The sequence below is a fragment of the Danio rerio genome, chromosome 2 (assembly GCF_052040795.2).
Source record: "Danio rerio strain M-AB ecotype USA chromosome 2, GRCz13ab, whole genome shotgun sequence".
Taxonomy (NCBI): domain Eukaryota; kingdom Metazoa; phylum Chordata; class Actinopteri; order Cypriniformes; family Danionidae; genus Danio; species Danio rerio.
The window spans coordinates 42,449,506-42,474,446 of record NC_141022.1 but is presented as its reverse complement, the minus strand read 5'-3'; the positions used below and the strand labels follow the sequence as shown (position 1 = coordinate 42,474,446).

The 24,941-nt window shown below is 36.2% G+C and overlaps 1 protein-coding gene and 1 long non-coding RNA gene across 5 annotated transcripts in view; one reads left to right on the top strand and one right to left on the bottom strand.

The window, feature by feature from the left end:
* Positions 1-18,422, top strand: part of nmnat3 (nicotinamide nucleotide adenylyltransferase 3) — a 28,980-nt gene extending 10,558 nt beyond the window's left edge. For 3 of the 4 annotated variants that reach the window (XM_087241225.1, XM_087241226.1, XM_087241227.1), the window contains exons 4-6: positions 2,360-2,421; positions 11,154-11,588; positions 16,684-18,422. In XM_087241225.1, coding sequence (XP_087097351.1) covers positions 2,360-2,421; positions 11,154-11,548 — 457 coding nt within the window. In that variant the 3' untranslated portion in view covers positions 11,549-11,588; positions 16,684-18,422. Of the gene's footprint in view, positions 1-2,359; positions 2,422-11,153; positions 11,711-12,180; positions 12,428-16,683 lie in introns of those variants that run through there. The other variant, XR_015478772.1, reaches the window with a different exon arrangement.
* On the bottom strand, positions 96-9,370 carry LOC147846438 (uncharacterized). The gene is made up of 2 exons (XR_015478829.1): positions 9,248-9,370; positions 96-648 (listed from the first exon to the last, which is right to left on the bottom strand). It is a non-coding gene; the product is annotated as an uncharacterized LOC147846438 (long non-coding RNA).
* Positions 18,423-24,941: the final 6,519 nt, after the last annotated feature.

The following is a 24,941-nucleotide window of genomic DNA, read 5'->3' as shown; positions in this document are numbered from 1 at the left end:
ATTGAATGTCTTGGAATTAAAATAAATGCTTCATGGGTTTTAATCATTTTTAATTCAATAAAGAATCTTGAATATGTTACATTTTCTACAAAGACTCATGATAGTGTTATTATTTGTTGACAGCAAGTAAGCACATTTAATTAATTTCTGAGAGATTATTTGACCCTAAAGACTCAAATAGCTGCTGAAAAATTCATCCATCCATTCATTCAGTCTTTTAAAGTGGTAGTTATCCCAAAAATGAAAAAAAAAAAGGTTTAGATGCATCATGTCTTCACAGTATAGAGCAGTGCTTCTCAACCAACACTGCGTGTTTTGGATGTCTCCTTTGTCTGTCACACCCATTACAGGTCTTTCCGTCTGTGCTAATGAGCTGATGACCTGAATCAGGTGTGTTTGGTTAAGGAGACATGGAAAATGTGCAGAGCTGGTGGTCCTCCAGGAACGTGGTTGAGAAATACTGGTAGATCACACTTTTTTCCCCATTAAAGAACATATTTAGCTTTGGTGATTCGTAAAATGAGAGATAAGGGTTACCTTTCCCAGTGATGGGTTGCGGTTGGAAGGGCATCCGCTGTGTAAAACATATGCTGGATAAGTTGGCTGTTCGTTTCGCTGTGGCAACCCCAGATTAATAAAGGGACCAAGCTGAAAAGAAAATGAATGAATGAATAAGGGTCCAAAAATAACACAAAACAAAATCAACAATAGTTTGTTGGCTATTGGTTAAATAATGTTTTTTTTTTCTCCAAAAATGAAAAGTGCCTCACCATTTACGCTCCCTAATGTGGTTTTGAACATTTATCAGTGTCTTCCGTCTGTTGAGCACAACAGAAGTTGTTTTAAAAAATGCTGGTTGTGGGAACCTCTGAGATAGGAAAAAAATATAATACCATGAACGTCAATGGGACCCAGCAACCAGCATTTTACAGACTACCTTATTTCGTGTTCAACAGAAGAAAGAAACAAGTACTCTAAATAAAAATGTAGTAAATCCAATTAACCTTTTTTTTTTCAAGATAAGTGGTTACAAACAATTTATATGGGCTAAATTTAAATAACAAGTTGAGCATTACTAAATTTAATTTGTTTGTTTCAATTCAGCCCATATAAAAAGTTTGCTACCAGTTAACTTTATTTTTTTGGTACATCTAATGAATCATTTTGTGTGTGTGTGTGTGTGTGTGTGTGTGTGTGTGTGTGTGTGTGTGTGTGTGTGTGTGTGTGTGTGTGTGTGTGTGTGTGTGTGTGTGTGTGTGTGTGTGTGTGTGTGTGTGTGTACGTTTTAAACATAAGGGTGAGTAAATGCTGACAAAATTGTAACTTTTGGGTGAACTATCTCTAAACTCACCCATGTGTGACATAATTCCAACGAACTTCTTAACTAAGTAACTATATACACTTATTTTTTTTAACAAAATACTTTACATGCCAATTTGCACATAACAGCTGCACATATAAAGTTGTTTGTGGCTGATTCCAGCATTATAGATGTGACATTTGCAGTAAAAAAAAAAAATGAAAAATATATATTCAGGGAATGTATATGTTACCACCAGTATATTGAAACATCTGTTTATATTTTGCTTACCCCTTAACCATGGAGTTCAGGTATCAAAAAAATATTAGTCTATACATGTGTTTTTATATTTAAAATAACGGCCACATTAATGCGTTACGGACGTGACAAAAAAAAAAAAGCATGAGTTTTTGTGAGTTGACATACTTTGTGGAAATTCTGTGAATAAAAATGCAGATGCCAAAAAAAATTAATTGTAACAGTCAAAAGGATAAGGGTTGGCTCTGCATGGAACACACATCATTTGTTTTATTTAGTTTTTCATTTTTGCATTAATGAGGAAAGACTATTGTTACGGATGTGACTTATCTTCGTTATGGACATGACTGCTCTGAAATTGGCAGTTGATACATTCTGAAAATCAAATGCTTTCAAAACTTTATGGGCATGTAAACCAGCAAACTGTAACCTCTGAGACATCGGTAGGTAAGGTTGCACAATTAATCAAACTTAGATAGTCCTTGTTATATATCCCCTTGTTATATTTAATTCGTATTAAGGGCATGTGAGTCGTTAAAGGTTAATGCACGTTCAAATGTTCAAAACTCAATTTCGGAAATGATGTTGCATGCTAACATGGTGCTTTTTACCTTAAATGATATAGAACTGCCAATAAACCTAATCAGCTATAATATGTTTATCGAGGTCCTGATGTGTTTCCAGACAATAGTATCACACAATACAAATGTAAAGTTTCATATAAACTGATTACCCAAACAATACAGTAGCCATAACACTCACTAATGCATATCTGCTGTGTTTCTGTCTCACTAAATACAGGTACCACTACGGCCGTGTAGCTGCTCAACACTGCTGTAATAAGGGACCGCCCACAACCTCAGGTAAGCCCTGCCCACCTTTCAATATGTCTTTATAAATTGCCACAGAAACCGTTCAAACCTTTAAGCCATTCATTGAGCCTTTTCAGTCTTTGCTAATCACTTTAGATAAGTCTGACGAATTCAAAACAGGCTGTTGTCTTCCTCATGGCCTGCAGAAGCACCATTAGGCCTCTTTTCAGCAGTGTTTTTTTTTTTATTTGGCTTTTTGTAGAGGAGCATACTAATGAAGTCTAAAACCCTCCACAGGATGACTGGGCTTAAGACAAGCATGCTCGGACTGGTAATGAAGCTGAGATTAATAGCCAGGACAACTTTAAAACAAGACAAGTGCCAGAAATTATATAACACATGCACTTGAATACCCTGTTATTGTGAAAGGCCTTGATTATGTGCAAACCCCTCTCTTCTTTTTTTTTTTTCTTTTGTTTGACATTTGGCTGAAGATTGCATTAAGCAAGCCGCCAATGGTAAATAAACATATCAGTCGGAATTAGCCTAAAAGACGTTGAAAATCATTGACTTTTTCAAAAAGAGATCCTTTTTATTTTAGATTTCATGTCGAATTATAACAGGGATTATTTTTTATTAAACAGCTCTAATGAAAACCACATTTAGGCGATTCAGAGAAGTTTTGCAATTACTGATGTAAGCCATTTATGATTGTCTGGAAATATTAGTGTTTGTATTGGAATATTCGCAATGATTTTCATCAATGGCTTCATTTTTTATTATCTAGTTTAATATTCAATTTTAACAATGCAGATAAATAAAAAAGTATATTGTTTATACAGAGTATATTGTTCTTAGCTATAATAGATACTCACAATAGGCACTTTATTAGGTACGCCTTACTAGAACCGGGTTGGACCCCTCTTTGCCTTCAGAACTGCCTTAATTCTTCGTGGCATAGACTCAATAAGGTGCTGAAAATATTAAGAGATTTTGGCCCCTATTGACATGATAGCATCACACAGTTACTGCAGGTTTGTCGGCTGCACATTCATAATGCGAAACTCCCATTCCACCACATCCCAAAGGTGCTCTATTGGATTGAGATCTGGTGACTGTGGAGGGCATTTAAGTAGAGTGAACTTATTGTCATGTCCAAGAAACCAGTCCAAGATGATTTGTGCTTTATGACGCGTTATCCTGCTGGAAGTAGCCATCAGAAGATGGGTACACTGTGGTCATAAAGAGATGAACGTGGTTGGCTACAATCATCAAGAAGGCTGTGGTGTTGGCACGATGCTCAATTGGTACTAATGGGCCCAAAGTGTGCCAAGAAAATTTGTCCTACACCATTACACCACCAGCCTGAATCGTTGATACAAAGCAGGATGTATCCATGCTTTCATGTTGCTGATTCCAAATTCTGATCCTACCATCCGAATGTCACAGCAGAAATAGAGACTAATCAGACCAGGCAGGGTTTTTCCAATATTCTATTGTCCAATTTTGGAGAGCCTGTGTGAATTAAAGCCTCAGTTTCCTGTTCTTAGCTGACAGGAGTAGCATGTGGTCTTCTGCTGCTGTAGCCCATCTGCCTCAAGGTTGGACGTGTTGTGCATTCAGGGATTCTCTTCTGCATGCCTCGGTTGTAAAAAGTGGTTATTTGAGTTACTGTTGCCTTTCTATCAGCTTGAACCAGTCTGGCCATTCACCTCATAATCTCATGAATCAAAAGGGCATTTTGTGCCCACAGAACTGCCACTCACTGGATTTTTTCTTTTTGAATTATTCTCTGTAAACTCTAGATATGGTTGTGCTTGAAAATCCCAGTAGATCAGCAGTTTTTGAAACACTCAAACAAGCACGTCTGGCAACAACAACCATGCCACGATCAAAGTCACTTAAAATCACCTTTCTTCCCTATTTTGATGCTTGGTTTGAACTCGTCTTGACCATGTCTGTATGCCTAAATACATAGAGTTGCTGTCATGTAATTGGCTGATAAGAAATTTGCGTTAAACAGTTGGACAGATGTACCTAATAAAGTGGCCGGTTAGTTACATTATACATCATTACATACATATCTCAGTGCATAGAATTATACAAAGTAAATGATATAAATAAATACAAAAATAAACACACTTTAACATTCATAAGAATGCAGCGAAAATTGTGAGGTTACCATTTCTGTAACAATTACGGTTTACTGTATACTTCTTATATGAACCACTTTCCCCAGTCCTTTCTAAAAGCCCTTGTTTCATTTTCAACATATATGAAAGCTCTTCCATCGCCAGGATTTCTTCAATAAAAATATATTCATTAATAGAATGAGAAGGAGTGCAGTGGCCACATAGGTTTTTTGAGACTATGTTTAGACACATGGAGCAGGAATAAAGGGCTTTAGTGGGCCTGCGAGGTTCATTTCCTGCTCCCTCCAATTCATGTTTGATCAAACAAAAGCTAGCTTTCAGACATATGCTATAGAGAGAGAATTAGAGTTAAAAGCATGCTATTGATTCTTTCTTATGCTGTAAATATCACTGCTGAGGTTGAGCCCTAGAATTGCTGGCCATGAACACATTCTATTGAAGCATATAGGGTAAGGAAAGTGCAAGCTTTGTTGCTTTTTGTTGTTTTTGTTGTTGTTATTGTTTTTAGCAAGAGTAAAGTCATTAGTTTTGGGCATACTTTGTGCCACAGTAATATTTTAAAGAATTGGAAAATTCTATATTTGCTTTATCACTATAGTAATGAGGTATTTAGACATCTACCCAATTTAAAATGCAATTGCATTGTATAACAGAACGTATTACCATATTACCTTTATTTTGATGTAATATACCATTAAAATATTTGTGCAAGTTAAATAATTTTAAAGAAATTGAGACAGTTTTACTCAGCAGTACTTTTATTTTAATATATTCAAAAATCTAAAACATTTTGCAATAATAATAGTTGAATAGTACTTATTTATATAAATAAATGGGTTGGACAATAACACTATTGTTTACTCTTTTCCAAGTTTTCAAAAATAAGAAGTTAATAATAATAGTTGGTAATTAGCTAAATAGTTTCTTAAATTTACTGTTGAGCTGCATTAAAACCTTTAAAACTTACTCTACACTTACCGGCCACTTTGTTAGGTACATCTGTCCAACTTAATCAGCCAATCACATGGCTTCAACTCAATGCATTTAGGCATGTAGACATGGTCAAGACGATCTGCTGCAGTTCAAACTGAGCATCAGAAAGGGGGGAAAAAAGTGGATTTAAGTGACTTTGAACATGGCATCGTTGGTGACAGACAAGCTAGTCTAAGTATTTCAGAAACTGCTGATGTACTGGGGTTTTCATGCACAACTATCCCTAGGGTTTACGGAGAATGGTCTAAAAAAGAAAAAACATACAGTGAGCGGCAGTTCTGTGGGCGCAAATGCCTTAATGATGCCAACGGTCAGAGGAGAATGGCAAGACTAGTTGAAGCTGGTAGAAAGGCAACAGTAACAGTAAGAGGTATGCAGAAGAGCATCTCTGAATGCGCAACATGTCCAACCTTGAGGCGGATGGGCTACAGCAGCAGAAGACCACATCGTGTACCACGCCTGTCAGCTAAGATCCGGAAACTTCACGCAAGCTCACCAAAGTTGGACAATAGAAGAATGGAAAAACACGGCCTGATCTGATGAATCTCGATTTCTGTTGCGACATTTGGATGGTAGGGTCAGAATTTGGCAGTAACAATATAAAAGCATGGATCCATCCTGCCTTCTATCAACGGTTCTGGCTGGTGGTAGTGGTGTAATGGTGTGGGGGATATTTTCTTGGCACACTTTGGGCCCATTAGTACCAACTGACCATCGTATCCTGAGTATTGTTGCTGACAATGTCATCCCTTTATGACCACAGTGTACCCATCTTCTGATGGCTACTTCCAGCAGAATAACGCACCATGTCATAAGCTTAAATTATCTCAGACTGGTTTCTTGAACATGACAATGAGTTCAATGTACTCAAATGGCCTTCACAGTCACCAGAACTTAATCAAATAGATAACCTTTGGGATGTGGTAGAATAGGAGATTTGAAGCTGACAAATCTGCAGTAACCGTGTGATGCTATCACATCAATATGGACCAAAATCTCTGAGGAATATTTTCAGTAACTTGTTGAATCTATGCCACAAATTATTAAGACAGTTATAAAGACAAAAGGGGGTCCAACCCGGTACTAGTAAGGTGTACCGAATAAAGTGTCAGATTAGTGTATATTGAATAAAGTGCTCTCTAAATAAATTGTGATTTGATCTGTAGTATTTGGTAATAATTTTAATTAGTTTGTAATTTTATTTTGTCGGTAGCTTAAACTAAGTGTCAGTACTTTAAAAGTTTTTCAACAAATCAGGATATTTTCTTATCTTTCAGCTTTGTTAATTATTAAAAATATTTTGGTTCAAAACAGCTATGTTAAAATCCTATAAATTCTCGTAATTTTTTCATTGGGAGAGTAAAATTAGCTTCTAGGTCCCAGAAGACATGATGGGAAATAAACCATGACAGAATGTTTATTTTGGGGTAAATTTCGAAACCTGTGAATAAGTAATCACATTGTTATTGTTCAGAAACACTTGGTTCCTTTTGACAAACACATTAAAGGTGCTGTAGGGCATTTAATCTAGATTGGCACTTGAAAATCTCATTTAGATCTCAGATTTAGGTCTTCTAAATGATCATATCAGTCTTTGTGACAGCTGTAGGCTCTGTGCACTGCCATCATTCAAGTTAAGCACCGTATTCAGCTTCATAAGCAGTTGTCAGTTTGCTGCTGCTTTTTTGTTGTTGTTGTTGACATTTTTGACAGTGCTATGATGATTTGCTGCTCTACTGCTCTGTCTTTGATTAAAACAGTTGAGCGATTTCTAAACAACACTTACATCACCTCATATTTTCCAAACAGGGAAGAAATTTGTTCATCTTCTGGAACACAAATATGGCGTCTTTAATCAGAATTGAGTGATTTTGGTCTCGCCTTTAAAAGTCTGTTCACCCAAACCTCAAAATGTTAAGTGTTGTATTGAAAAATGGGTTTGACTTGTGGAGTTTAAACCATTTAAATCTTTGGAAGGGACATGATTGCCTTATATAGTGAACAGATTTCATTTATACTTTTATTCACATAAAACAGGGGTGTCAACTCAGTTCCTGAAGGGCCATATCACTGCACAGTTTAGTTCCAACCCTGCTCCAACACACTTAAGCCATGGTCACACTGCATTTTTCACCCCATAGACCTCCATTCATACACATGTGAATGTGGCAGACCAGAAACGCAAGCTTGTGCAAGTTTTGCTTGTCGCTGCATTGGAAAGTTCCGCATCACATGAAAATCGCATCACATGATTACGTGAGACCAATAGAAGATCAAAACATGACCTCTCTGGAAAGAAATTTAAAATATTGCTCACTATTTTAATGTTTAATCATCTTCTTTAATCCGAGCCCTTTTCGCAGCGCCGTGCGACAGAATTTCGCATGCTCAAAAACACCCCCATACTGCAGTAGGCAGGGTTGTAAAGGTTGCTCGTGTATACCCGTAAACACAACGATAGCAGCTGAGAGAGAAGAACAAACACTTTCATAAACATCTGGCAACAGCCTTCAAGAAGAGAAGCGGCATATCCTTTTCTTATTTGCTTTGGACAGACACAGAACGGTGCGACCAGTATGTGCAAGCTATTAGAAAATCTAGCGCAACGAGGTTGGCTTTTTGTCTCTTCTAAGTCTTTAAAATCTCTCCATGAGCGTTCAACTCTCCTGGATATTAATGTGGCTAGTGTTGTTGTTTTGGATGTTGTTCTCCTGTCTGACACCCTGTGGAATGAGAAACAAATCTGGGGGAAGGAATTGCATGTCAAAGAAGCAGGAGTTCCAAAACACACCCACCAATCGCCACGGGCCAATAGTACCTCAAAGGGATTTAGGAGCCAAAACAAACTCTCACAAACTTTTGCTTTGGTTAGCTGTTTCGAACTGCCAAAATGAAGTCAATAAGAACTTCCTTTCTGATGGATTTTGTTCAAAATTGTCTTTTCAGTGTAAAGTTTCAGTTTTTGATCTTGTTTGAAATATACAGAGGCTTTAATACTGGTAAATTGCCATAAAATTAACATAATGACTTGCGTTGTTCACATACAGCAGAATTCCAGCTATTTACTGGTAATGTTACAACATCTTATTCCAAACAAATTTGCATGTATGAAAGGGGCTAATGTTTACAGCATTCATATTTGCCCACAGTAGTTCAAATGCTCACATTTTAATTCATTATGTAGAGCAAGGGTGTCCAGTTCTGCTCCTAGAAGGCCAATATCCTCTAGAGCAATGGTCTCAAACTCAATTCCTTAAGGGTCGCAGCTCTGCACAGTTTATCAACCCCCCCAACTCACACCTGCTTAATATTCTTTAGTAGTCTTGAACACCTTGATTAGTTGGATCAGCTGTGTTTGATTAGGGTTGGAGCAAAACTTGCAGAGCTACGGCCCTCCAGGAATGGAGTTTGAGACCTGTGCTCTATAGTTTAGCTTTAACTGGTTCCAACAGCAGCAAAAAAAAATATTAGTACTGTTTAAAACCAATCACTCATTCACTAAACCCTGTATATTACATGACAGTTAAGTGTACTATGCCTGGAAATATGGAATAAAAATGAGCCAGTAAAGTCAGACACTAATAGCATGAGCCAGAGTCTAAAGTCACATACTGTTTGTGTAGGCACTACTGTAGATTTGGTAAAAGTATGTAATATAGTAAGATTATGAGTAATATGAATGAAATTTGGATGTACTACATCTGCCATGTTGTCATTATCTTGTGACCTACCTGTGTCAGATGCGCTGCTCCACATCCATTCATAAATTCTTTCCCGTGGCCTCATGGGATAGAAGTGTTCAGTATCTCAGCACAAAAAGTAGGTCATCCTGCTGCTTCTCAGCTATTGTTTTGGGAATGCAATGAATTTGGCCGAAATACTCAGCTCACATATGGGTTGTCTCATAGAATATACTGTAGTAGGGAACTAAATTTTAGACGCTGTGCCAGCTTACTGAGTCTGAAGGCCTTGATTAACTGGTTTAGATATGTTTGGGTAAATAAACTTTCACTGGAGACAAAAAAACAAACATATAAAACGGTATTACATCTAACTGATTGCATTTTATTACTTCTAAACATCCTTTAAAAATAAAAAATAAAACTGTATATAATTTCCAAATGTTTAAACCAGGTATAAATAAGGATCATAATAATTTAATTTTAAAACACAGTCACCACAAATTCTGACTTAAGCGCCTCTTTTTTACGTGAAGATTTTCTGAGGTTAAATACAGATTTAAGCTAATAACAAGAAAGTTTAATAACAAACGAAACTGTTGTTGAAATAAAATCTTTGCATAGCTATGACTGAAATCATCTGACAATGACTGATAATTATAATAAATAAATACAGCATAAGAACAGCATTGCTTAACTAAACAGGCTTTAAACATCAGAAGATGTTATAAACAGGCAAAACAACATACTATATATTAGTTAGCATGTTGTAGCATTTATATTACAGAAAAAAAAGTCAGGTCTCATGTTTTAAAGCACACATACACACATCTTTACAATGAATAACCTTTGTGTGCTGTTGGGGATGTTTCCATCCACTTTGGGGTGATGTGATTTTGAGTCTTAATTAAGCCACAACTTTCTCTGTGTTTCAGTAAATGGAAAGATTTTTAGTGACTCCTTATTTTGACATACATTTTGGGAAAATGTTTTGAATAAAGAAAACAACAACTCAACATTACTCTATGTGCAAATTTACAACCCATTCGTTATGTTAGGGTCTGTTTTTGCTCCATTGACTTCCATCATAATCACATTTTTGATCGCAATCTGAGAGAGACCTTTGCACACTTACAGTACCTTGATATGTCTGAAAAAATTAAAATAAGCACCTCATCTCACAGAACAGAGTAATTTAGTGAGTGTATTTATGCATGTACACTATAATTTGCTGTTATACTTCATAGAGCTCCAAATACGAACCAGAAACTTTTTTTGCACTGGCTTAAAAAGGGCTAAATCTAAAGGGCAAATGGTGCAAACTAATGATCATTTACCTCTTCCCAGCTAAGAAAATCGCTAACTCTCAAGAAAGCATAACGAATAGGTAGTAAGTTTGAACAATACAAGGGTTAACATTCCAAAAGTAAAAAAGCATTGTTAACTGTTAACTTTAATTTAACCCTTGTGTACCATTCAAGTTTTGTTCCCTTTTGTTATGTATTTCAGCAAAATGCAATGATTTTTGGTGACCCGTATTTTGACTCATACTATGGGGAAATGCTTTGAAATTTTCAAAAACTCAACAATATGGGCAAATTGACTACCCTTTCGTTATGTTGGTGGCTGTTTTGGCCCCTTTGACTTCCATTATACTTACACTTTTTTGATTGCAAAGTCATGACACCAAATAATCATGCATTCTTGATTGTTGGTGGTTTTCCCTGTTGGGAAGAGGTAAAATGTGTATTTTTTTCTGTTAACATAAAGGGTGGTAAATTTACCCAGAGTGTATTGTTGACATTTTTAAAAATTTCTAATCATTTTCCCAAAATATGTGTTAAAATTAAGACTCAACATCCCCACAAGGTGGATGAAAACATTCCCAACAGCGCTCAAGGGTTCATGACTCCTGTTCCCTTATACAAAACTAGTAATCTTACTGTTTTTTCTTCAGATGTTCCTCAGTTGAAGCTGTTGTGTGGAGCTGATTTCATGGACTCCTTTAAAGTGCCTGGTCTGTGGACGGATGAGCACATCGAGGAGGTTGTGGGCCGATTTGGACTGGTCTGCGTGAGCCGTGGCAGCCTTCAGCCTGATCGTGCTATACATGAGTCTGATTTGTTGTCCAAGCATCGGCCAAGCATTTTCCTGGTTCAGGAGTGGGTTCACAATGAGATCAGCGCCACGGAGATCCGTCAAGCTCTGAGAAGAGGTCACAGTGTTAAATATCTGTTGCCAGACTCGGTCATTGAGTACATAATAGAGCACAAGCTTTATACCCAAGACAGCGAGATGAAAAACAAAGATGTTAAACTACGACCTCTCACTAAGCAAATGATACTAGACTGATCTATTGGGAGGTCATAGACTTCAGTGGTGTTGATTGCAGGTAATGGTGCAAAGTTTCAAACGTAAAACTTTTTGTTTTTAGTGTTAATTTAGAAGATATATATATACACATACATACAGGGTGGGCCATTTATATGGATACACCTTAATAAAATGTGAATGGTCGGTGATATTAACGTCCTGTTTGTGGCACATTAGTATATGTGAGTGGGCAAACTTTTCAAGATGGATGGTGACCATGGTAGCCATTTAGAAGTCAGCCACCTTAGATCCAACTTTTGTTGTTTCAATAGGAATCTTCACACCACTTGTATCTTCACACCATAGACAATTACCTTCAGATGGCCCAAAGATAAAAGTCTAAGGGGGTCAGATCGGGAAACCTTGTGGGCCATTCAACTGGCCCACGACAACCAATCCACATTTCAGGAACCTGTTCATCTAGGAATGCTCGGACCTGACATTCATAATGTGGTGGTGCGCCATCTTGCTGGAAATACTCAGGGAATGTGCCAGCTTCAGTGCATAGAGAGGGAAACACATCATCATGTAGCAATTTCAAATATCCAGTGGTCTTGAAGTTTCCATTATTGAAGAATGGCCCCACTATCTTTGTTGTCTATGGTGTGAAGATACAAGATGTGCTGCACCTGAAACTACGGATACTGGAAGCCTGTGCTGGCATTTCTCCTGCTGTGTTGCTTTCAGTGTGTGAAGAGTGGGAGAAGAGGGTTGCATTGACAATCCAACACAATGGGCATCACATTGAACACATTTTATAAGTGGTCAGAAATGTAAATAACTCATGAGAGAATAAAGTTACGTTAAAATCAAGCACACCATTGTTTTTCTTGTGAAATTCCCAATAAGTGTGATGTTTCAAATGACCCTCTTCCTTTTGAAAAAAAAACAAAAGTTATATAATAGAATAATATCTAATGTGCCACAAACAGGACGTTAAAATTACCAACCATTCCCATTTTATTAAGGTGTATCCATATAAATGTAATATATATATATATATATATATATATATATATATATATATATGTATATATATATATATATATATATATATATATATATATATATAATTCATTCATTCATTCATTTTCTTGTTGGCTAAGTCCCTTTTATTAATCCGGGGTCACCACAACGGAATGAACCGCCAACTTATCCAGCAAGTTTTTACGCAACAGATGCCCTTCCAGCCACAACCCATCTCTGGGAAACATTTACACACACATTCACACACACATTCACACACACACTCATACACTACGGACAATTTAGCCTACCCAATTCACCTGGACTGTGGGGGAAACTGCAGCACCCGGAGGAAACCCACACGAAGGCAGGGAGAACATGCAAACTCCACACAGAAATGCCAACTGAGCCGAGGTTCGACCCAGCGACCTTCTTGCTGTGAGGCGACAGCTATATACAGTATATATTACATGCACTTAAATCCAAAAAGTAATTGCATTTTTGTTATTATTATTATTTTATTTAATACATAATTTAGATTTATCAGGGTGTCTGCAGGGTCTTAAAAATGTCTTAAATTTTAAAAACAAAATTTGAGGCCTTAAAAAGTCTTTAATTCACTGAAATATTGTGTTGTAGGTCTTAAATCATTTTAAACAGGTCTTAATTTTCCTATGTTCAAGTTAAGATACCCAATCTGGCTGACACCCAATCACCTATAATCCATCACTAAACTTCTTTTTTATATTTAACTTTTGTATTGCAAAGAGGTACAATTCAGAACAGCTGTTAGACATTTTTCCAGCAATTTTTCAAATTTTAGACAATTCTCCAAATCCACAAATCAGCAACACATCCCTTTTCATGATCTTCCATTACTACAAAAATTATTTACAGAAGTAACCAGGCCATTAGAAAAAAATCACAAAAAATCCTTAGTGTTTAGCCCTGAATAAGTCTGAAATTTCATTCACAGTGGTCTCAAAATGGTCTTAAAAAGTCTTACATTTGATTTGAAGAAATCTGCAGAAACCCTGTTTATGTCCACCACACAGTTTGTCTGATAGTTGCAAGTTGAGTGAACATCTGACCATTTTAATTGTTTCTTAGATTTTTAAAAAAATTTGTCTCTCAAAATATTAAGTTTTTAGCTCACAATTCCAACTCAAATAGAAGTTTGTCTTAAACTTAAAAAAAAACTAAAAAGCTTAAAATTTTGAAAACTTAAACTAAAAACTAGAACTAAAAATAGATTTTTTCCTAAATTGTTGCAAAATTTAAAAATTGTATGTTCTCTATCACAAAGTTTATAGCTCAGAATTTAATATTATTTCTAATAATAAAAAACAAAACAACTATCTCACATTTGCATTTTATAAACTTTTAGCTGAGTTTACATCTTTCAATTCTGGCCTTTTTGTGTACAGTAAAAATTTTTTTACTTAGTTAATTGTTTGTGCTTGTTTCTTCTAAGGAATAAAAAGTATTTCTCAAAATTGTTATTAAAATTAGCAATCATTACCTATTTTCCCCAATTTCTATTTAACAGAAAAAAGACACATTTCTAAACATGAAAGTTTTAATAACTAATTTCTAATGGCTGATTATTTTATCTTTGCCTCGATGTACTAGGCTTGTCTATTTTTTGTTGTACGATATATTGCACCAAAATATATTGCGATAAACAATATATATATTGTCATTTAAGACAAATTTTAGCCAGTCATTATATAATGCCATAATCACAGTATAATAGCATCATAATGCAAGTACACTCCTTCCAAAGAACACTTAAGATTTTATTCTATAGAATATTTAATTTAATAGTAGTCATTTTAACAATTTAATAATGGGGCATTGGAATCAGAATGAGAAACATGCATCCTAAAGAAATAAATAATAATACATCTTAACAAAACTGTGTAAGGTAAAAAATAAGTGCGAGATCTATTTTCAGTTGTCAGACACCCACATGTAAATGTTTACTTTAGTAATTAACAGTAAATACAAAATTGTTTTTTAACCATACTGACACTGACATCTCCATTTGAGATGGAGAGCTTGCGCAATCAGCTAAAATGTTGCTAGAATTCGTTTTCATGTATGAGCGATATACACCACCTGACAAAAGTCTTGTTGTCCAGCCAAGTTTTAGGAACAACAAATTATAACTTGACTTCCAGTTGATCATTTGGTATCAGAAGAGGCTTATATGAAAGGCAAAGGCCTCTAGATTACCCTTATTTCACCAAAATAAAACATGATCATGCCTTTTTTTAATTATTTAATTAGTACAGTAAGGTCTGACTTTGCTTAGACAAAGTCTTGTCACTTGTCACCAGAGATGGGTTGCGGCTGGAAGGGCATCCGCTGAGTAAATACACGCTGGATAAGTTGGCGGTTCATTCCACTGTGGCGACCCCAGATTAATAAAGGGACTAAGCCGACCAGAAAATGAATGAATATGAAGTCATGGTGCAGTGAAAAAACAAAATTTATATTGTGAATGACTCATATGAGCTTTGAAGACTGCATCCATACACAGGGCTCGAAATTGCGACCTTTTTTATTGCATATGCGCCCGAAATTTTATCTATGCAACCTTATATATTTGGGAGCATTTGTGCGTCTAATTGTTGTTTTCACAGCAAAATGTTTACCACATGCGCGGAATTAGAAGGCATTCATGCATTAAGCATCTTTGCACCTAAAAACACCAAACGCAGCACTCAGGAATAGTTTAAACCAGTTGACATGTCAACTTGCTGCAGTAAACAAAGCCTGCAATGCTTGCCCCGCCTTCAAGCTTTTCTTATTGACCCACTGCGCTAGAACAGAACGCAAATGGATTGGTTAATATCAGCTGTCAATCACTGTTCTGATGACAGAGAACTACAGTCGCAAAAATGTAAAGGTCTGGATCCGAGAGAATGAAAACAACACTGACAGATTTAGTTTTAGAAATCTCCTAAAGTTACAAATAATGACACATCTGATTAGTGATCATGTGCTGAATGTCAATCCAGCATTTACATTTTTCAAAGAGTGGATAAAAGACTTCCAGTGTTTAAAGTCCGCTATGAAAATCACTAAAGAATTCAACGTAAAGCTGGTGGGACGGAGTTTTCACGTAACAGTGTTTGCCACTTAATCTACACATTAAGCATGAGATATTTAAACGTTATTTAATCCTTCATTTAATCGTCACGATGCTGCCGTGCGACTGACTCCGCGTTCACCAATGCTACAGAGCATGCATACACTGAGACCATTATAGCTATTAAGATGACGTATGCAAATAATAAGTTATATGTCAATATCATCTGTGTAATATTAGATAGCACCCGTGAGAACAGAAGTTTTTATTGTTAATTTAGTTCATCTTATTCACGTCAAGCAGTGGTACAGGGCCGGTAAGCGCATGTAGATTTTTGTTTATTTTTTAGTTGTGATTAGAGTGTTGATATATGATCGAATCAGTTACGCCCCATTCACACGGGGCTTCAGCGTCAACGCTTGACTGAAGGCGTATCTGAAGTTGGGGCTGAAGCGATCGTCATAGCAGTGTCAGCCAATGAAATTCAGTCAGCAATAGGCCACTGTCTAGCTGTTGCATTTGGATACAGCAATCTGATTGGCTGACGCTTCCATCGGCGCTTGAAAAGTTTAACTAGTCCTAACTTCTGCAGCGAGCAACGCTTCTGAAGCGGCGCGAACGGATCCACAAAGCAGTTCGGCAACGCCTGACGACACCCGTTCAAAGTGAATGGGAAGCATTGACGCTGAAAGCCCCTGTGAATGGGGCGTTAATATAAAACATGTAGTAATGGTGTTCGTAATTTTTGGTGGGTGCTACTAAATTTTGTCTGGTGCGCCTAAACTTTAGAAGTTAGGAGCACTGATGCTACCAAGTAAAAGGTTAATTTCAAGCCCTGATGCAGTACATCTCTGCAATGACTCAAATAACTTATTAATGGTCATCTGGAACGGCAAAAAAAAGCGTTCTTGCAGGACCCCCAGATTTCATTAAGATTCTTTGGATTAATCTTTAATGCCTCCTCCATCTTACCCCAGACATGCTCAATAATGTTCATTTCCGGTCACTGGGCTGGCCATTTCTGAAGTATTTTTACCTTCTTTGCTTTCAGGAACTTTGATGTGGAGGCTGAAGTATGAGGAGCGCTATCCTGCTGAAGAATTTGCCCTCTCCTGTGGTTTGTCATGTAATGTGCTGCACAAATGTCTTGATACCTCAGATTGATGTTGTTGCCATCCACTCTGCAGATCTCGCGCATGTCCCCATTCTGAATGTAACCCCAAACCATGACTTGACTGATTTCTGTAAATCTTGTGTCCATGCGGGTTCCAATAGGTCTTCTGCAATATTTGTGATGATTGGGGTGCAATTCAACAGATGATTCATTGGAAAAGTCTACCTTCTGCCACTTTTCCTAATGATCAACTAGAAGTCAAGTTAATATTTGTTGCTCTTACAACTGGGATTGATGACAAGACTTTTGTCAGGTAGTGTATATTTACTTACTAAAAATGATTGAGGTCCAAGTGTTGTGTGATAAGATTATTGTGACAGGCCTAGACAGTACATAATATTTTACTAAATATGTTTAGATACTAGTATTCAGCTTCCATCTGTATACTATGGAATATAAAATTGCCTAAGAGGGCTAATAATAAGAAGAGTATTACAGGAAATACTGTGAAAAATTCCTTGCTCTGTTAAATTTTATTTGGGAAATATTTTTAAAAGAAAAATCAATCATAAGATGGCTAATAATTTTAACCCCAACTGTATTGTATATATACTGCACTATGTACATGATCTAACATTTATTTTCTCACACTTGTATACTTATATGTACCATTACTTATTGTATAGCCTTGCAGCTAAAATGGTGTATTTCTGAATTCACTATTGGACAAAAAAATGTCAGAATCATGAGAAACATCACAGTTACCTTTTTTTCATTCATAGTGTAAATGCGTTTTCATAGAAAGTAGCTTTAGGATAGAGTATGTTTTCTCTTGTTCGAAGTGAGCATTATCCATGACTGTGGTTTCCTAGTGTAATGTGTGGAGAGGGATTTAGGAATTTATCCAGTCTCTGCAGGAGCAAGATTTTGCCAGATCACTACAGAGCTGTAGGTCTGTGTTCGACAGGTCTGGGATTTGTTGACTTTTGCTGAATGTCACAAGGAAGATAAATAACAGACTTTACACTTTTGGAGAGCAAACATTGCTTCCTCCATTTCCATTTTGCAGAGAAGGCGTCATTCATGTTGTCAGATCCCTAAAGACATTACATCAAGTTTTTGTCATTGGAGGAAAAACAGTTTCTGACTAAATAAAATAGAAGAATGTAGTTTTACATTCTTATTTTTTCTTTGTATCATTGACTGCGGGTTTCGGCTTTAGTTGCTTTAAGGGTGGGCTTTGCAATATTGAAGCCCTCCTGCTGACAGTCTTTGTGTGTGGAGTTCTGCTTTTAAAAGAATTCCTTTATTCGTTCTGTCTCAAAAAAAAAAAAAAAAAAAAAAAAAAACGGAGGAATTCATTCACCACAAGCAGTCTTTCTCTTCTGGCTATAGTGTTTTGCACAGAATGACCATGTGTGGCCATTGTAAGCATCAGACACACTAACTATGAAATGAGTGACAATTCAATTTCATCTTAATTCAAGCACAAAATATACTTTTGTATACAACAAATAGATGTATAGTGGAACAGTCTAGTCTACTGGAATGTGTACTGTAAAATATTTATCACTACAAAGAGGAAATGATTTTGTTTGTTTGTGTGTGAGAGAATCTAAGATACTGCAAGAACTGACATTACATTTATTTTGTTATTATTAAAATCTCAAAATATTTTCAGTGTTTTTGTGTAATAATTCACAAGATTACACATTGAGTGTTCAATTTTGTATCAATACGGTATGTGTTGTCATAAACGATATATATATATATATATATATATATATATATATATATATATATATATATATATATATATATATATATATATATATATATATATATATATATATATATTTATTTAATTTGAAAACAAATTTAAAACTTTTGCGAAAATTAATCATGGTTTTTGGTACAAATAAAAAAAATGTAGCCACTGATTAACCATGGTTTTGCTATACACTAAGCATAGTTTACAACCATAGAGTAGGTCGTAAAACTTTTTTGTGCACAAAAAAAAACATGATCGTTATGATTTTGCTTTAATAAAAACCATCCTGTAGTTACAGGCCCATAGCCAGCCTGGTGACAGGGTGGTTAAATACTGAATTTTAGTGGCATTTTAAGCACTATTCTAGCTGAAATAGATTGTTTGATGGTCCTCATAACCAAAAAAGTACATTTGAAAATTCATAGATAACAACAATAGCCAAAATAGTACTCAAATTAATTTTAATATTGGTCGCTTTTAGTGCTTCACACCTTTTCAATTGTCAATTTTTGTTCCAATATTTAGAATAAAAGTTACTTGTAAAATATTTCTCGATTTAAAAACAATACAGTAGCGAAAGATGACCACTTTTGTCAAATTGTATGTTTTCTTGCACAGCTGAATGTTGGACTCGTGAAAAATAACTGTGTGCACTGGCCAAAACTGATTAGTTACACTTAAGCGACAGCCGGCAGAGGATTCCACTTGGTCTTAGAACCGTTTTTGATAGGTTATTTTACTATTTATGATGGCATAGCAGTCAAATAGGACAAATGGCCTCATGTATGAGACCAATTTTGGACCTTTGTTAGTGAGGGTTGGGTCTTTCAAACCACCTGAACCCTCCCTGGTTATGGGACCGAGCAAATAACAGTTGAAACAATTAAGGTAAAACATACCAGGTTTTGGCCCCAAGTATTTACCTCATCATTCACGTACTAGTGGGGGCAGCCATTTGAATCTCTTTGGCTCGAGACTTCCAGTCTCAATCACTTCCATTGATTTTTGGACGTTAAAAACAGCTCGTTCTGCTGCTTGAGGTTGCAAACTGATATTTTCTTATTATATCATTCTGCTTTGTCTGTGTAGTCATGAACACACTTGTTTGTAAAGCAAGTAGTTTGACCATTTTCTGCTGTATATTATTCCTAATCATTTATCCCATAGGCAACTGAATCGGAAGTTCTAAAACAATCGCAAAAATGAGCGCACTTATGCATTTTAAGGTGCTTTCACATCTGTGAATCGATTTAGTTGTACTGAAACAGTGATTTAAAATGTTACATTGTTGCTCTTTGCTCTTGGTGCGGTTCGCTTTCACACTGCAAAGTTTCTAAACGGACCAAAAGAGCTAAAACAAGTCAGGTGCGAGTAAACTCTCCTCACATTGGTCAGAGTTTCATGGTTTATTTTGCAGAGTCCTGCTCAGCTGTCAGGGGAGGTGGTGGTTTGACAAAGTGCGTCAGAATAAGGTCCATACTGTAACAGCCAGGCCAGGTTCTCCTCACCGCAATCATCCTGATCACAGTCACCTGTATTCTGAATAGCCCCGCACCTGCACGTCATCCCTAGTCATCACTTCAGCCCCATAAAACCTAGGACCTCAGTCAACTCTGTGGCTGGCTTCGTTGCATAACAGAAGGACAAACTTGTTTGCGGTCAGTAAATAGAAATCGCTCTAAGTTGTACTTACCAGTCTTGGTTTTCTATGATCTTTAGTGTCTGTGTCTCTCCCTCCTATTGTGGTTCCCTCCTGGTCTCATCTGGTTGTTTGCTCCCCGATCCCTCAGTACCTAGCTTCATTTCTTCTTCCGGTCCCTTCATAACGTCGAGTCCACTTCTACACGTGTCCAGCAATAGACATATTCAGTTATTTACCTGCCATCCTGTTCAATAAACTGTTGTTCATACTCCGCTCTGGTCCCACCCCCCACCAAAAAAAAAGTTGGATTCCACAACTTTGTAGGGACAACATAAAGAAATTAACCTATTAGTTTTTACAAATTTAAGTTGGTAGAACATAAACCAATTAAGTTGTCCCAGAATAAATCTCAATAATTGTGCTTCGGCTCATTTTAAATAAGTAATTTAAATAAATTAACAAAGGGCAATCCGTTTCACCCAGCTACCATTCAGCACACAATCCCACAGGTAATATGATGTCAAATTCATGACATGATGTTTTCTAAGTTAGCAACAACATATCTGAAGTCCAGAGATGGAGAAACTGTTTCCATAACATTCTTAAAAAATGATTGCTGTTAATTTAAGCTAATTATGTAAAGTGAGATGAAACAACACAATTCCTGGGTTTCTTGGGTGGACAACTTTATTGTTTTATGTTCAATCCACTTGCATTTGTAAAAACTAATACATGTTTTGTGGAACTAATACACAATTGTGTGGAACCCAGCATTTTTTACGTAGCAGTAACCAAACCCAAGAAACAATCAATTTGCAAGTAATCAGAAAATGACTGTGTTGTTAAATGAAGTTTTTTTCTCAGAGTAAATTGTGGAACATCAATGTCTGAGCTGCTACTGTGGAGTCTCCGAAAATGGCTGCTGATTTGACAGCTTCTGGAAAATGATCTCCAGTGAGAACTTTAATAAGTATTTGAAAGCTCTCTGTGAGTTTGACACCTCATTTTTACAGCATTAACAGTCTTAAATGGATAGTTCACCCAAATATTATCACACTCGACTTGTTCCAACACTGCATGAGTTTCTTCTGATGAACACAAAATAAGAGAATAATCTTTAAAAAGCTGCTTGCTGTGAGGGCTACCCTGCTGTGCCGCCAGTGTTCAACGAAACAACTATATTCAAAACTATCAGTTTAAAAAAAAAAGTTAAAGAGTTTTATCAAGATTTAAAGTAACACCTATTTTCTCAAGTAAACTTTTTTTCTATGTGTTTATGTATTTGACCTCCTAATGCAAGCGCTATAAATACTACTACTTCAATAAATGTAGGAAATAACATTGTTTATTTAAGCTTTACCAGAAAAATTACCAGACAATACAGTATATCTTATGAAATGAAATATGTTGGAAGTTAAAAGTACTTGGCTATCCTTGTTTTGTATCATTTTGTAACCTTTGTTTTTGTACATTTTCTCAGTGTCTAAATTTTAGCTTCAATATTGTAATATTTAAATACCTTCAGTACACAGTACACTATAGTATACACTCACTGGCCATTTTATTAGGTACGCCTGTCTAACTGCACTGTAAAAAGTGATTTGTTACTTAAAGCAAGTAAACTAATTGCCTTAAAAACAAGTTGAGTTTACAAAAATAACATAAGTAAACCCACTGTAACTTGGAACTGTTAAGTTGACTTATTTTTTATAATTATGCAAATTGTGCTCACTTTTTTAATAAAAGTAAACTTATCCCTTTTTTCAATACACCTTTATTATATTTATTTTGTTTTTTTCCTCAGCTTTTCTTTATCTAGCAAAATAACAGAGTAAAATAAATCTGCTTTCCCAGACTCCAGTATGTCTTCTAAATTCAATATAGGCTAATTGTAGATTTTACTTAATTACACCAAATATGTAATATTGGGACAGAGTAATACATTGAAAACAGACGTGTTAAAATAGGTTTGATGCTTTAAAAAGGGATTAGTTGACTTTACAAAAGTGAGTACAATTTGCATATTATAAAAATTAGGTCAACTTAACATAAACAGTCCCAAGTTACAATGGGTTTACTTACATTATTTTTGTAAAGTCAACTTGTTGCTTAAGGCAATTGGTTTACTCGCTTAAAGTAACCAAAAGTAACTCAAATAACCACTCGTTTCAACCGAGGTATGCGGAAGATCATCTCTGAGTGCACAACACGTCAAACCTTGAGGCGAATGGGCTACAGCAGCAGAAGACCCCACCGGGTAACACTTCTGGCAGCTAAGAACAGGAAACTGAGGCTACACACATCATGTCATAAAGCACAAATCATCTCAGACTGGTTTCTTGAACATGACAATGAGTTCACTGTACTCAAATGGCCTTCACACTCACCAAATCTCAATCCAATAGAGCCCCTTTGGGATGTGGTGGAACAAGAGATTTGCATCATGGATGTGCAGCTGACAAATCTGCAGCAACTGTGTGATGCTGTCATGTCAACATGAACCAAAATCGCTGAGGAATATTTCCAGTGCCTTGTTAAATCTACAAAGGATTAAGGCAGTTCGGAAGGCAAAAGTTGGTCCAACCCAGTACTAGTAAGGTGTACCTACTAAAGTGGCAGGTGAGTATGTTTGTATAGGAAACTAAACTGCAATTTTCCATTTATTGTTTATTTCCTTTGTCTTTTTTTATTTTTTTATTTTTTTTTTTTTTTTTTTGAGTTTGTTCACACTAAGTTGGTTTTTTGAGAAATACTACGCTGTAAAAATTTGCAAGGTTCCACACAGTCGATTTGTGTTGGGTCAACATGAAGAAATCAAATTAACATTCATTTTACAATGTCAAGTGGATTAAACGTAAAAATTAATTTGTTCCCCCCAAAAACTCAAAAATTGTGTTGTTTCAGTTTATTTTTTTTAGTAATTTAAAGTTTGAATACAATTAGACAGTTTTAATAAGGAGAGTATTTTGATATCTTAAATTATTTATCAAACATTGAACTGAAAAATCATATTTAACTTTAAGTATATTTTTGTGTGAATTTTATTTATTGATATTTTATAAATTTATCTTACTTTTTAAAGTGAAACGAATTTGTTTTTATCATGTATTTTTATGTACATCCATCTTGCCATGAAATAGCCCTAAGTTGCTGATGTGGCAATACATTCATTCGGGGTCACCACAGCAGAATGAACCGCTATAATAAAGTTCGTTCTGTGGGAAGAAGACAGGGTCGGCGATATCGGTAAGCACAATTTTTTTTTTTTTTTTTTTCTGTGCGGGGCACTTGTGTGTGAGTAGTCTCTGTCAAGCTCTCCTCTCTCTCCCGGCTTCTCCTTCTCCCCTTATAAAGGTGTCTCTCCGGCCTAATCACTAGAAAATGCAGGTGTTAATGATTATTTATGATTGGACCACTGACCAGCCGCCGGTGTCTCCGCTTGCTCTCCCCCCTTTTTGGGTGTTCGATCATGCCTTCCCTACCACAACCACCAACTTATCCAGCACATTTTTTACGCAGCAGTTGCCCTTCCAGCCGCAACCCATTTCTAGGAAACATCCACACACACTCATACACTACGAACAATTTAGCCTACCCAATTCACCTGTACCGCATGTCTTTGCACAGTGGGGTAAACCGTAGCACCCGGAGGAAACCCACACGAACGCAGGGAGAACATGCAAAATCCACACAGAAACACCAACTGAGCCGGTTCGAACCAGCGACCTTCTTGCTGTGAGGCAACAGCACTACCTACTGCGACACTGCGTCGCCCGATGTGGCAATAAATAAATGATAAATTATGAGTAATTTGAACAGTAAACAATTTTTTGAGAGTATATGGTACAATTTAAAGTGTTGAAGTACATTTCTGTCTGTAAGCATCACTCACTGGGCTATTGCTGTAGTACATTTTACTACTGTATTATCCTGAGAAATTCACACAGTCCTATAATTTTCTTTTCCGGATGTAAAAATGCAGCAATTACAAAGATTGCCACTGCTGAAAATTGATAAAGGACTCCGTTAAGATGGAGATCGCTTCATCAACAAGACTCTCAGTAGCTTCAGGAACTACGGCATGAATCTTGAGGTTGTTTAGGAGTTTCAGGAGGATCTGATGACAGGAAATGTATGGTGAGCAAACTTTCAAGGCAAGCACTTAGAGGACTCGAGACCTTAAAAGCATTCTTTGATTGTTTTTTATTATAAAGCACCACTCAGTAGAGATTCTATTTTTCAAACTTTGCTATTTGGCTCGAGATGAACTTGCAACATTAAGTGTTTCTCCTTTAGTGATACTGTCTGCAAGGACACGTTGGAGGGAAAAAAGGAAGAAGTTTAAAGTAAGTTTTGAGATATTTTGACAATTTCTGCGTTTTTTTTCTTGCATTTCAAGAAAAAATATTATCCTTAACCTTCATTTGTTCTAAACATCTTTTTTTTGATGAAATTAAGAAGATATTTTGAACAATATTGAAATCTAGTAGCCACTGACCTCAGTGGAAGCCTAAAACTCTTTAAAATATATTTTCAACAGAAATAAAGCAACTCGTAATGATTTGCAGCCACATGAGGGTTAATAAATGGTAAGTAAATCTTAATTTTGATTAGAACTATCTCCATAATGAGCAAGTATAAATAAATGGGTTTGCGTGGTTTATTATACAGATTTCAGGATGACATTTCAGGATCATTCTGCGTCATGTGACTTTGGTAATAATTCTCTTATGGGGTTGCCATTTCTGTAATTTCATCGCCCTTGAAGATCCCTAACTGCGC